Raw genomic sequence first — 14,780 nt, forward strand, 5'->3', positions numbered from 1 at the left:
GAACAGCACATTAACATTATTACATACTAGGAGAAACAGAGTTTACAGTAAACAGAACTGGACTCAGCAGCTGTAGACAAGATGGTCCGCTCGGTCCAAAACTATTTCCGCCCAAAACAGAATATGCTTTGCTGGTAACAGCTGCGTCACGCTCTTCCCTACTGACCGATCACGTGACCCGTGGAGAACTACTGCCTTATTTTCCACCTTTACTGGATACATCCAGTTAAATGTACACGATGTGTTCTCGAAAAAAAAACATGAATTAGGCTTGAATTTAAGAGCTGTAATTAATTATTTATTTAATTGCTTGCTTGCCATAATAACTTAAACAACTTCGGTAGCCCTGAAGCTGAATGGTTTTTTACTCTAAACCTTCTATCTGATCACTTTTCACTAACTTCTTTTGTATTTAATTACAACTAAGTATTTTCAGGCCCAACTTAACAGCTTTTGTATTAGTAATAGTTGTAGAAGTGATGGCCATCAGTTTCCACCACGTTAGCTAGAAAAACAATACAGTTATTATTCGCGTACATGGCTTGTTCCAGTTCCAATCCAAGCCTGACCTCTAGTGGTCAATCATAGGACGTACGGGGGTTACCCACTTCATGGCCTGCGCCACAGCGTCTATCTAGACCAGGGGTAGGCAACTCCAGGCCTCGAGTGCCGGTGTCCTGGAGGTTTTAGATGTGTCCATTATCCATCACAGCTTATTTAAAGGGCTAAATGACTCCTCAGCATTTCTTGAAGTTCTCCAGAGGCCTGGTAATGAACTAATCATTTAATTCAGGTGTGTTAACCCAGCGTGCGATCTAAAACCTGCAGGACACCGGCACTCGAGGCCTGGAATTGCCTACCCCTGATCTAGACGTTCTTGAATTTTCTCATGAATATTTCCATTTTATCGTGGTTTTGACTTTTGATTGATTTGATTGAGCATACATGAAGACATTTTCTTTCTTTCTTTCTCTCTGGTTTATCCCTATCAGTTAAAGTGTTTTATTCATATTTATTTTTTGATATAAATCATGGCTGGAGGAATGATTTAAAAAGAGGAAAATGTAATTTCATGTTCAATTTTTTATGAATATACACTACAGGTCAAACGTTTTAGAACACCTAAATTTTTCCAGTTATTTATTGCAATTCCAGTCGTAAAAACCCATGAATGGATAGCTTGAAATGGTACAAAGGTAAGTGGTGAACTGGCAAAGGTTAAAAAAAGGGTAAGTTTACCCAAAAGTGAAAAATAATGTACATTTTCAGAATTATACAAAAAAGGCCTTTTTCGGGGGACACATAATGGGTTAACAATTTAAAGCTGTTCTGCAGCAATAGACGTTGATCAAGCCTTAAAAGCTGGTCTACTAATTCCTACAGGTGTTCCAACTTTTCTGGATTACTTACAAGCGCCTCTGTCTGCATAAAAGCAGTGTTGGAACATACTGTGGTACCATAGCCTCGTGAGCATCAGCTGAACAGTATTGTACTGCAGAAAGTTGTGTGTTGCTACCAAAATGGCGAGAAAAAGACAATCAACAATGGAAGAGAGACAAAACATCATAACATTTAAAAATGTAGGTCAGTCCTACAGAGAAATTGCAAAGAATCTCAAGGCGTCAGTGAGTACAGTTTCCTTCACCATCAAAAGGCACTCAGAAAATGGGGCAAACTCTGACAGGAAGAGGTCTGGCAGACCCAAAGCCACAACTGAATCAGGGGACAAGTTTCTAGGAGTTAACAGCTTGCGTGATAGGGGGCTCAACAGCTTCAAGCATAGCTTAATAGTGGTCGTAATAAGCAAGTCTCAGTTTTAACTACAGAGAAGACTTCGAGCTGCAGGTTTGACAGGATGAGTTGCAGCAAGAAAGCCATTCCTAAGATGCCAGAATAAGACAAAGAGGCTTGTCTGGGCCATGAAAGACTGGAAGAAGGTATTATGGACTGATGAAACAAAATTTGAAATCTTCAGTTCATCACACAGGATCTTTGTACACCATTGAGTAGGCGACAGGATGGTTCCACAGTGTGTGGCATCAACTGTCAAACATGCAGGAGGAAGTGTGATGGTCTGGGGCTGTTTTATTGGATCCAGGGTCAATGACTTGTACAGCGTGAGAGGCACCCTGAACCAAAACAGCTACCACAGCATTCTGCAGCGGCATGCAACACTCTCTGGTCGGCCCCTAGTTGGTCAGGGGTTCATCCTACAGCAAGATAATGATCCACAACATAAGTCCAAGCTATGCCAGAAACTTACTTAGGAAAAAAGAACAAGACAGTAAGCTTGAAAGTATGGAGTGGCCAGCATAGTCTCTCCCATCGAGCTGGTCTTGGGACGAACTGGAAAGAAGAGTGAAAGCAAAGCAACCTACATGTGCCCCACATTTATGGTAATCTCTGCAACAGATATGAGAAGAGCTTTCGATTTTTATTGTAATGTGCCACCGGGGTGTTCAGCTGTTATATCTGCCAAAGGTGGCTACTTGAGTCAAAGGTTTAGAATAAAGTTTGGTTTCTAAATTGATTCCATGATTTCTTTTTTAACTCTTATTGCTTATTTGTACTATGCTTTCATTTCAGAGCTCAATGAGACATTAAACTGCATAATTTTCAATAAAAACCTGAAAAAATTGGGGTTTTCTAGTGTATATAGATAACACTTCTCTTTTCAATAAATAGATTCGAAATTACTGCCAGCTAGACTAATGCTGTTTACTGTACACTGACTAATTTCAGTCATTCGGCTCTGTGAACAGAATTTGAGACCAGGTTTGTTTCTTCGTGCATTTGGGGGGTTAAAATTCAAACTGCTTCATTTTAAGGGTTTTTGTGACGATGTGTCACTTTCGACGCCTAACCCAAGGAGAGCTGTGCGCGGTGTTAAGAGTATTCAAGGATTAATCGGTCCTTTGAGGATCACTTTAAGTGCTCCGCTGTCTTAACTGGCACGACTTCAGGACCAAGGACAGCGAGACACAAATTTTACATTGGTCGATGACAACGTAGATATACATAGATATAAAGAGAGAGAATAGATGACCTATTATACTAGCAGCATTGGTTGTGTTGCAAGCAAACAGTGACGATAGGTGAGAGAGCGATCGAGAGGATGGTGGCTATAGTCGGTGATAGAGTGTGTATAGAGAGAGAGGGGGAGAGAGACAGTGCAACGGTTGGGATTAGGTTTATATTCTGGAGGTTGGACGGGATTACGCAGCGCAATTCCCCGTGCTGCGCGGTGCTCTCTGGGATTCACCACACGGCATTTCTCAGTTTCCACGAACTGATCGACGATCCCTCCCACACCCCGCGGTCCTCCTGAGATACACTAGCTATATGGAAACATGGCCAACGTTCCGCAGATCGTGAAAATTGGGATTTCACTGAAGATGCTTCCTAACAACACAGCCGTGTACTTCAAATCCGACGGGACCCGGTTCGGACAGACCCGAACCATCAAGCTTCTGACCGGGTCGAAGTACAAAATCGAGGTGGTTGTTAAACCAGGAGCGGTCGAGGCCACGTAGGTAGCCCATGTGGATTTTCCTGACCAGGTCATAACCCAACCAAACTGCTAGGAAACCTATTAATCCAGGGAGGCAAATATCACGTCCAGATCACCATATTCTAAATCTATATTCTATTTTTGGAAACGCAAAGATCATTTCATTTATCAAAGAGCGTCGCTGACATATTTTCAGGCATTCAGATAAACGTTATTGGAGGATGGCGATAAAAGCTCAGAAAGCCTTTCAAATAATGAAGATTTTTCCTTCTGTCTGATTTGCTATTTTTGATGATATTTTCCCTTTAAATAATTATTTCTATAGCGACCTGTGGGGTTGTATGACGTTGTTTTACGAATATTTTATTAATCCTCCCTGAATTTACTAAATATTGGGACTTCTTTGTCGTATTGTTTGTTTCTGATTTAATGTATTTCCCATTTAAAGCGAAATAGCCTGCACCACTGCTTTTCTGCTTCATCTGCACTGAGAGTAATTAGATACATGTCTTTGTTGTAACTGACCAAGGATAAGGCAGACGCACTGATACCACTGACTTTAGCAGATATGCTGAAGAGAAGGCAAGTGCAGATTTTAAACCTGCAGTCGATTACAACGATGTTCTGATGGTCTCTGTATTTTAGGCTTGATTTTGATTTTCAAGCCTAAAATACAGAGAGCCTAAAACAACACACCCCTTTTCCTCTTTTAAGTAGCTTTCAATAATAATAATAATAATAATAATAATAATAATAATAATAATAATAACTGAATTAGAAGCAAGCCTTGCTGGAGCGCTCAACGGGGTAAAGAGACTGTTTCCAAGTTCAACGTTCAAAAGTTGGATTTTACGTGGAGCACATAAAGGCAGCATAAACCCCAACTGGCTGCACGTCAAATCCCCCGCAGATTAGGACTCCAGTGTTTGGGCTTTGTGGCACCGCCCTCCTGGGATTTGCCTACAATTCATGATTATGTAATGTGAGTTGTCGTACTCGCATCTCCCAATAAGGATTAGCGTCGGATATTTAACTACCAGGATGTAAAAACATCACTGAAGGAGCACTCCAATATAAAACTAGGTCACACACGCAGTGATGCATAGGTGGTGTTGAACTGAATGTGGGGCAAGCCAGTGAAGCCCAGCTGTAGCCCTATTTCACCAACTGATTTGTCAACACAAGGCTCTCTCTCTCTCTCTCTCTTCCTCTGATTTTCTCTCTCCCTCCCTCTTTGTGTAAAACTATTTTCATTCATGCATTTCATACCTTTGCTGTTTTGTGATGATTCTATTTTTGCTGTGTGATCTGGTCAATGCAGGTCAATGAGCGTGGGTGGGGTGACCTTCCCCCTGGAGCAGCAGTCTAAAGACCCACAGTCTGTGGTCTATACTGGCCTGTACGACACAGAAGGTGTGGCACATACCAAAAGTGGAGAGAGGCAACCAGTTCAGGTCAGCATACAGGTATGGATACACTGTGCACAGCACAGAGGTGGAAGAACTGTTCTCGTGTGTTTAGGAATTATGTTTTGATATGAGCTGGTAAAGAAACCTGATGAAGAGCTTCCCTGTTCCCAGTAAGCTCTTTAAAAAAAATTCTAATTCTTTAACGATGGTTTTATCATTCATGTATCTTCAATTTGGATTTTGGTTCTCTTGATTGACTTTTTATCAGTTTTGCAAGTCATGTTTACAGTTCCACTCATTTTAAGACGTTAAACATGGTAGTGTTTTGTGTTTTTCATTGTAGCAACCAAGGCCCTTTTTGGCTCCAGAAATAACCAGATCATCTATTTATTCTTAATCTGGATGCATTTAGACTACTTACCTGGTCTTCTTAATATATCTCTAGATCCTCCACCAGCTTTGTTGTGTCATATCTTACAATTACTTCAACATAATAATAACTGTGGCACACATTTTTACTGAAAATAGGAATAAATGGGATGGAGACAGATTAAAATCAAAACCTGCTGATAGAAAGATTTGGTCTTCACCAGCCCTTTAATCACCAAGTGATCTCATCTGTGTTCAGCCACTTCACCTCATCTATATCTGTGTTTCATAATGTTCTTATAATCCTGAGATTAATGTCAAGTGATGGTCTTACCATGCCTGTTTATGTTGTCATGGTTCTGGTTCTGGCAGTGTTTCTATGGTTACAGAGTATCTTGATAGCCTCATTTTTTTTATCCAAGGTTACCAGGTAGATGATGAATGTTTCGAGGGTGGAAATATAACCTATTTAGGGTTTCAACTCTGCTCTGTCTTCCAGTGAACAGTAAAAATATCAAGTATTGAATTTCCTGGAGCCCATGGTGATGTTTTATTCTTAATCAGCTTTGCGAAACCCAGAAATGTCTCTAATGTTCTAACACAGGTGGCTAAGAAATAAACCCAAAAAGGTTAACAGTGACTGCGGTCAGTTGTGTGTTAACAGAGTTTGTTAATACACTTGGATTAAGATTGGAACTTAACACTGAACTAATAGAAGTAATTCTGTCAAACTTTCTACTATGTTTTATGCAAATGAGGACCCAGATGAAGGACACATGAGGCAGGAATACACCAAAATCCCAGTTTAATGCTAAGCTGATTCAAACTCACAATAAGCCAAACGGAGAAATCAGGAATCCAAGAATACAGATGGACTGACAATTTACACAGGACAAACATATTCATGTGTGTGTGGGTGTGTGGGTGTGCAGAGAGTAATTGAATAGACAAGACTAATTAAAGAAGGAAAGACAATCACAATGGAGGGAAAGCAACCTCATGATATACAGTGAGTCTCAGCTGGTATGTCCTTGATTCCTTTCCTTGCGTTCTCAAGTCTTAGGTCCTCTTATGCCTGAGGGAGAAACACGACATGTGAGGAGTTGAGGCATTTAATCAAAAAGAAACATTATGTTAAAGTGATTTTAATCGGTGATGTGTGGCACAGCTGCATCACCGGTCCATTGATTTGTGATAGCCTGATACAGTATTTTATGAGCGTAGGAGTACCTAAGACTACTTTTATATTTACACCTACATTTAAGCATATTCACAACTTATATATTATATATTTATATCATATCTCAGTATTTGTGTAATATTACTGTTGTGATCAGAAGGCTATATATATTCATCATGGTCATGAATGTCATGTTAATTTTGAACTTTTAATTACTTTTTCCAGGGTGGATTGATTGTAAAGCATATGTCTTTAATGACTTCAAAAAAACAACAATTAGATGCACAAGTTTAATCATCTCTGTCCTTTTCTCACTCCACATGCCACTGCCATTCTTGTTAATAGCCATCGATTACTGTAATTTACTTCTTTTCGGTCTTACTCTAAAATCCATCCACAAGCTCCAACGCATCCAGAACTCTGCTGCCCATATTATCACCAGGACCCCTTCTATCCATCACATCACTCTTGTCCTGCAGCAGCTTCATTGGCTCCTGGTCAAATATCGCATCAATTTCAAAATACTTTTGTATACGCTTAAGGCAATTCATCATCTCTCCCTTCCATATCTCTCTGATTTGGTTCAGATCACCATCCCATCTCGGTGTCTCAGATCTTCTTCTTCTCTTTCTCTCTCTGTCCCCTCTCCCCGTCTTGCCCATCTTTCCACCATGGGGAGCAGGGCTTTCAGTTGGTCTGCTCCTCGACTCTGGAATTCCCTACTTCCTGATTAAGGAAATATCACTTTCTTCTCTCTTTAAGTCTAGACTCAAAACTCACTTGTTCAAATTTGCTTATCCCACATAACCTTTCTACTCTGCTATTTTAAATTTGTTTTATGTGTTGTGCTGTGTACAGTGTCCTTAAGTGTTCTGAAAGGCGCTTTCAAATAAAATGTATTATTATTATTATTATTATAAGTTTGAATTTATTTATATATTCTGTAATCCACACAGAGTCAAAAGTATATATATAAATTCTTCTCTTGTGTCCTCTACCAGAGGCCTGGGAGCTTGAGGGTACTGCGCAGTATCTTAGCTGTTCCCAGGACTGCGCTCTTCTGGACAGAGATCTTGGATGTTGTTCCTGGGATCTGCTGGAGCCACCCACCTAGCTTGGGAGTCACTGCACCTAGTGCTCCGATTACCACTAGGACCACTGTTACCTTCACCCTCCACATCTTCTCGAGCTCTTCTCTGAGCCCTTGGTACTTCTCAAGTTTCTTGTGTTCCTTCTTCCTGATGTTGCTGTTATTCTGTATCGCTACACCTATCACTATGGCCATCTTCTTCTGCTTTCTGCTTGTCTACCACCACTATGTCTGGTTGGTTTGCCGCCACCATTTTGTACGTCTGTATCTGGAAGTCCCACAAGATCTTAGCTCGGCCACTCTCCACCAAGATCTATCTCAATTTTGGTAGCCATAAACAAGATCCTGGCATTATTATGGCTGGATATTTGACCACTGTTTGTGACAGAGTTGGTAGAGTTCATTTAAACTGGTTTGTTTGCTGACATGGACTGAGCTTTGATGTGTGTTTCCAGTTATTGTCCTGCTGGAACACCCAACTCTGTCTAAGTTTCAACCATCTAGCTGTTGATTTGAGGCAAGGTTGAAGAATTTGGAAGCAGGTCTCCTCCTTCTTTATTCCATCAATTTTGTGCAATGTACCAGTAATAATGGCAGCAAACGGCCCCCAGATCATGATGTTACCACCACTGTGTTTGACGGTTGCTACAGTGTTCTTAGGTTTGAAATCCTCATCTTTATTCCTCAGAACATACCTCTTCTCACTGCGGCCAAAGTAGCTCAATCTTTATTTTGTCCTATCAAAAACTTTTTTCCAGAAGGCAATCCGCTTGTCCATATAGGCTGAAGGTGTTGGATTTTCAATTAAATTTCAAGGGGCAGGTCTGTACCCTCTCGCTCCACAGTGACATAAAACTTTTCACTGTGAACAGTGATGCTGGTTTTCCAGCAGTTTGCAGTTCATGGCAGGCTTGAGCCTTGGTAGTAGGGGAGAGCGGGGTAAGTTGTCACACTTTTCACACTGACTAACTTTTACTGAGCACCATACATCACAACGTAATAAATGTTTCACCAAATGAAAGAAGGAAGTCTCGGGCACATATGATGTATTCATTACATTTTCATATCTTATCTCATTACGGAGTTGTAGACTGTTGAATGGAGAATGTGCACTTGTGACAATTTGCCCCATCGGCAGGTAAGTTGTCACACTAGATTATCTTAAAATAAGAACACAAATACTTAATTGTGATTATTGATTTTAATTGTTAAATTCAAACCAAAACTGGAAATTTGAACAATTATGCCAAGAGAATTTGGAAAAAAACAATTATTTCAATCCAATACACATTTTAATCAAAACATTAAGTAGAAAGAAAACTTTAGTTTGAACTTTAAACTCAAATGTTCTCTGGCTTGCACATAAATCCATCATAACTGAATGGAATGCTGCAAATAACTTGCTTTAATTAACATGTTTATCCTCTGAACAAAACAGATGCCCTATTTCTGATTAATCAGACTCAACTTCAGAGTCACAATTCTGGCACACATAAATTGCCTGGCCTGAGGTGCAAGCATCATGGGCCCATTTGTTGCATTTTATGCATTTTACCCAGGTCTCTTTTGGACGACTGTTTGAAAATGGCTCCACACAGACAAGGCAGAAGCACTCTTCATCATCTGATGATGACTCTTGAATTATTTTTCTTCTTTTAGCTGCGTTGTTCTTCATAGGTCCAGATGTTTTCCCCCCTCGCGTCCCTCTCTTTTGAAACAGCTTTTTGCTAGATTCAGCCTTATTCTTTTCTTTTTCTAGTTGCTGCTTCACTGGCGTGTCGGTTAGAATTGCTGATTTGCGTCGTTTTCTTCCTTTGCTGGATGGTTTTCGGCGGCCAGCTTTTGGATATGGCCGGATGTCCTCTGGAGTTGGTAGTCTGCTGTCAGTAATTGCAGTGCTGGGTAAGGGTGAGCTCGTGATAGAGATGGTGCTGGAGCTTGGCAGTTCAGAGTTGGTGCTGGGGCCTAGCAGTGCAGAGTTGGTGCTGGGGCCTGGCAGTGCAGAGGTAGTGCTGGGGCCTGGCAGGGCAGGGTCCGGAATAGGGCGATCTGTGACGTAGGATGGTGCAAACTCGGCTTCCAGAAATACATTTCTGTTGTAAGGTTGAATCCCAGCCACCCTAAAACCAGCCTGAATGTTCAATGGGGTTGCAGCCAGAGGATATGCAATTGCCACAATCCCAGGAATGTCATAAATAGACATTGTCTTCCCAGGGTTGTTCCTCATCCAGGCATCACACGTGCTGTTGATGTGCCTCTTTAGTGGCCCGTAGACAGACCTGTCTAATGGTTGGAGCCGATGTGAGCAGTGGGGTGGGAATGACAGCATGATTATGCCATTTTCTTTGGCATAATTGAGTCCATCAATGGACAGATGAGACTCGTGGTTGTCCAAAAGGAGTAAACAGGGCTTCTCCTTTGAACACTTTGTATGTTCATTGAAATGTTGCAGGAAGTCAACAAAGTGTGTGTCTTTCATCCATCCAGAGGAATTTGCCCCTCCTTTGCTGCCGGGTGGCCCGTTGATCAGGAAATGGTTACGGAAGTGGACACGCGGGAAAATAAAGTATGGAGGTAAACTATTCCCTATGGCTGAGACAGCACAGGCCAGTGTGACAAGGGTTCCCCTTTCAGCAGAGGTCAATGACCCTACTTGTTTGAATCCACGTCTGGCCAACACTTTGTCTGGTTTATGTACAGTGGTGACCCCAGTTTCATCAACATTCCAAATGTCTCCTGGTCCAAACTCATATTTGCATAACACTTTCTCCAAGTTGTCAAAGAAAGCATTGACATTCTCTCTGTTGAAGCTACTTGCCCTGGCAAGGCTAGTTGCTTCTGGCTTTCTCAGTGACAATGTTGTATGCCGCTTTAAAAAGCCTGTAAACCACTCTTTGCTGGCCTTTTCTTTTTCTGCCCACAAAGGCACAAACTTCAGTTCGTGTGCCACAGCAAACTGGTAGGCAAGCTTTCTGACCTCACTTGGTGACAGACCAAAATAAATGTCAGCTGACCTAGTAATATACTCAACAAGCTGCTTTTCCAAATCAGGGGAAAAAATCTTCCTTGGCGTTGTATAACCAACCATTGTTGTTGGCATGGCTGTCTGACTTTCAATTTCTTCTCTGGTAATCTTTTGACAATACCGAGTTAGAGTACGGTAATTTATGTCAAAATCCTTTGCTGTACTTCTGATTGATTTGTTCTGCATCTTTACCTGCCTGACTGCCTTTAACATAATGTCAGGTGGTGTTCTGCCACGCTCTGTCTTTCGTTGATAATTTCGAACCATCTTACTTTCTTCCTTCCTTCCTTAATTCCTGCCTCTCCTTCCTTTCTTCAAAAACCTTATTGCAAATACAAATGAATTACAATATCACAATTTTTTGGAGCATTTATTTGTATTGGGGCAAGTTGTCACATGTGACGACTTGCCCCAAAGTTAATGAGACAACTTGCCCCAAACTGACATTTATGCTAATTTTGGCTAAATGTCAGGGTTAGCTCAACATAGCACATCAGCTGAAGTATCAAAAGACACGTTAATGTCTCCTCTATTTTGTGTAAAATAATAATTTGTAACATCTATACCTAACAAAGTTGTACTGAAGAAAATTTAAAGTGATTTATTTTTCCTTTTAGGTCAAAAAAATAAAAAAGATGTGCTCACCTCAGATTAGAGCAGTCTTGACCACATGTGAACAGGAGGTTGACTATAGAAGAAGAAGTCACACAAAGTGGCTATTTCATTTTTGAGATAGAGCCTCTAGTGTTGGAGTTATGAACAGTGTGACAACTTACCCGTGTGACAACTTACCCCGCTCTCCCCTAGTTCCTGAACATCTCAGTCAACTTCCTCTCATCTCAGGGTGACAGTTTTGGGTATTGGCAAAGTAGTGACAAATCCAACTAAGTTTTAATATATAGAATTGTTTCAACAGGTGATCTTGGACTCTCAAATGGAATCGCAAATCTCAAGAAGACCTTCTTTCTTAGACTTCAGTGAGCTCCATGGACTATCCCATTGTTTTGAATATCCAGTGAGTGCTGTCAAACAAATAGTTTTTATGCTGGCAAATAAGAAGTTAATCGGCCTTAGCCTTTGCCAAGTTAAGACAGTTTAACTTAACAGGTTAAAGTGATAACTTAAAGAACCGTCAGCACCCCATGTATATATTTTATCACATGCACTGCCCACTCAGTCACAGCTTTTCATGCACCATGGATAAAAACACTTCCCTGAAGATTCACTTTGTATCTTTAATCGCAGCTTCTCCAGCATCCTCCGCTTTCCTTGCTCAAGTTCCATTTTAGAAAGTGTGACATCATTGAAGATGGTACATTTTTCTTTCAGCAAGCAGCACTACATAGATTTTTATGGCAATGAGAACACCTAATGCTAAGATTTTACATGAAAATACATTAATATATATTAATAAATTTAAAGTTTCTGGTTTTCTGGCAGTAAAATGAAATATAAATACATTATGAAATACTGTGTTATTTGTGTCTACATACATTTATATGTGTGACCCATCTGTTGAGTTCACACGCTGAGGCCTATGGGATGATCTGGTGTGTGTGTTTGGAAGTGTGTGTGTGTGTGTGCGTGTGCGTGTGCGTGTGCCTGTGTGTGCATCCATCTGTGCTGTCAGTATGCTCCCTTTTCACTGCATCTTCAAATGATTTTACACATGATGCAACAGGAGTCTGTGCCTTTATAGAGAGAGTACCCATGCATGTTCCAGTCTACCACACTGCATGTGCTCTACATCATTGTGTGCGCCAGTGTATGCACACAGTGGTACATCTGCTTCTGCTTCAGTTCACAGAGGCGGGAATGTTTGAAACGGTGTGGCAGGTGAAGTACTACAACTACAACAAGAGGGATCACTGCCAGTGGGGAAACAGCTTCAACAGCATTGAATACGAATGCAAACCCAACGACACGCGTACGCTCATGTGGGTCAACAAGGAGATGTTTGTGTGATGGTCTGAAAGATTTTTTAAATCATCTGCATGTTGTTTTGAAATGAAGACAATTCTGTGGCAGGATTTCCCTCCATTATGCCCTCAAGAATGTGTTCAGGCTCCTGCTAATTCATTTCTAATGGTTTGAAATATAAAATGCAGTGATGTTTCCAGTCTTTTCGCATTTATTGAGGCTAAAATTAAATGAAGTTTTATGAGGCAAATATTTTTTTTCACATGCAGTTTTTTTGTGACATCTGGTAAACCCCAAGTGTGACAAGAGTTACATGTATGTACATTGGTGTATGTGTGTGAGAGTGCCTGTGTGTTTAGTTACAGTATCTGTTTACATATGGTGCTTGTACAGACGTGCATGTACTTTGAAGCTACTGAACGTCTACAGAGAGTTTCATTTCAAAATCCAAACTTTCCACAAAAGGAAACACAGAGCATTCTAGTGTGGTTAAAGAAATTCTTCAGACATGCCTAAAAATGAATTACATCATTCTCTGTCTGATTTAACAAGTGCAGTAATTTATACAAGAATCAAAACAACTGTTTCTGTCACTGTAATATAAATTTAGAATTCAGTTCGGTTCAATTGAATTCAGCTTCATTTATGCTGTGCCAAGGCTGAAGGCTGTTCTTATTATCCAAACAGCTGTTTTGTTGGTGCTGTTGCCATTTTAAGTCATTATTGACTGCTTCTATGCAAACTTTGGTTAGTTGTTGTTACCCAAAATCATAACTGTCTTGTTTGATAAATGTTTTCAGCCCATATCATTTTGCAATGGATTGCACTTGTGAGTCTTGTGAGTCAGCAACCATGAAATTATCGAAACTTTGCTGTCACACTTCGAGTGATTTTTAAAATAGTCCCAATTTTGGAATGAAACCCTCAGGGTAGTGTTGTGGATCACTGTGTTTTATCATTTGTGTAATACAGTGTGGCAAATAGGAGTTTTGGATTTGGGTGAAGTTGTGCCCCTGTCTAGTGTATGTTTATTCTCTCTACCTCTAACAGTGGTCCTTGCCACGGATATTTGTGCATAAAGACAAATAATTTATTTGGAATATTTGGACCATTTTGTTCTATTTAATGTGGTAAATATATGATATTTTAAAAAATGTATTTTTGTACAGTGAGTGGACCATGTGAAATGTTTTTACGTTACTGTGTGTACTTTGTAGAAATGACAACTATTTTCAATTAAATACTTTACTTACCTATGCAAGAAATTGGTGTCAAATGTGATGTTAAAATTTTTCTGTGGTGAAGTTTATATTCAGTATTGTTCTGACCTTTTTTGTGATAGTGTTGACTGTTTACATTGTAGACATTAAAATGAAAAATCTTTTTGCGTGGCACACTCATTCTGTGCTATGTTTAAGATTAGGAATAAAACTTTGTTATGCAGCAATAAGCTTATGTTGCTGGTGGGGAGCGGGGGGGCTTTGCTTAATGGACGGAGCATTTCTTCTCCAATCTTCTCTTTTCACTTTCAGTGTGTTTTTCCCACTGTCACTAAGTGCTTCGTCATAGAAGTTTGTGTTATTATTGGTGTTTCTTTCTAAAACTGTAGGGTCTTTACCTTACAATATAATAGACCTTGAGGTGAATGTTGTCGTGAATTGGCGCTGTATACATTTTTAAAAAATGGAATGGAATTAGGAACAAACAAAGAATCCATGCACATCCTCCGAAAAAAGTATAGTACAGAAGAAAATGGCTGACACAAAGGAAACCATACTGCAGAATCACATTATGTGCATACTCGCACAAAACATATTGCTGTTGTTTGGGTCATGTTTATAGGTGATTTATTAAGGCGTTTGGGGATAAATACAAGGATAAGACAATCTAGAAACAAGCACATTGTCAAAAAGAAGAATTTTGCATAAACAACATGAAATCATAGACCCATTCTGTCTTGTATAAGTGGTTCAGACTATTGGTGGTGTAAATGTGAGGGGGTATTTTCTTGGGATACCTTGGGCTCCGTAGGACCACTAAGCCTTATTTAAACACCACACTCTACCTGAGTATTACTGCTGACCATGTCCATCCCTTAATGACTACAGTGCACCCATCTTTTGACATCTTGCTGCTTCCAGCATGATAATGTACCATGTCACAAAGGTAAAATCACCTCAGACTATTTTTTTTAATGTGAAATTAAGTTTGGTATGCTTATCTGGTCTTCACACTCACCAGCTCTCAATCCAGTATTGCACATTTGGCAAGTGGTG

General features: G+C 40.2%; 1 protein-coding gene across 4 annotated transcripts; it reads left to right on the top strand.

Moving 5' to 3' along the window:
* Window positions 1-2,955: 2,955 nt before the first annotated feature.
* On the top strand, window positions 2,956-13,888 carry cnrip1b (cannabinoid receptor interacting protein 1b). 4 transcript variants are annotated; one of them, XM_080287871.1, is made up of 3 exons: window positions 2,956-3,529; window positions 4,833-4,977; window positions 7,471-8,274. In XM_080287871.1, exons 1-3 carry the CDS (start codon window positions 3,351-3,353, stop codon window positions 7,888-7,890), a joined length of 744 nt encoding a protein of 247 aa, XP_080143997.1. In that variant the 5' UTR covers window positions 2,956-3,350; the 3' UTR covers window positions 7,891-8,274. The 4 variants fall into 4 exon arrangements, with proteins under 4 accessions (XP_080143997.1, XP_026046925.1, XP_080143999.1 ...); XM_026191140.2 differs by lacking the exon at window positions 7,471-8,274 and adding an exon at window positions 12,385-13,888 and having other exon boundaries at window positions 2,974-3,529; XM_080287873.1 differs by lacking the exon at window positions 7,471-8,274 and adding an exon at window positions 12,385-13,888 and having other exon boundaries at window positions 2,974-3,529; window positions 4,833-4,965.
* The last annotated feature ends 892 nt before the right edge of the window (window positions 13,889-14,780 follow it).

Source organism: Astatotilapia calliptera, chromosome 13, assembly GCF_964374335.1.
Source record: "Astatotilapia calliptera chromosome 13, fAstCal68.1, whole genome shotgun sequence".
Classification (NCBI taxonomy): Eukaryota; Metazoa; Chordata; class Actinopteri; order Cichliformes; family Cichlidae; genus Astatotilapia; species Astatotilapia calliptera.

Bases quoted from the DNA above. Each gene is read 5' to 3' on its own strand.
- cnrip1b (XM_080287871.1), top strand. From the start codon at position 3,351: ATGGCCAACGTTCCGCAGATCGTGAAAATTGGGATTTCACTGAAGATG. The intron at 3,530-4,832 runs GTAGGTAGCCCA...TGGTCAATGCAG, and splicing joins CCAGGAGCGGTCGAGGCCAC to GTCAATGAGCGTGGGTGGGG. The intron at 4,978-7,470 runs GTATGGATACAC...GTCCTCTACCAG, and splicing joins CAGTTCAGGTCAGCATACAG to AGGCCTGGGAGCTTGAGGGT.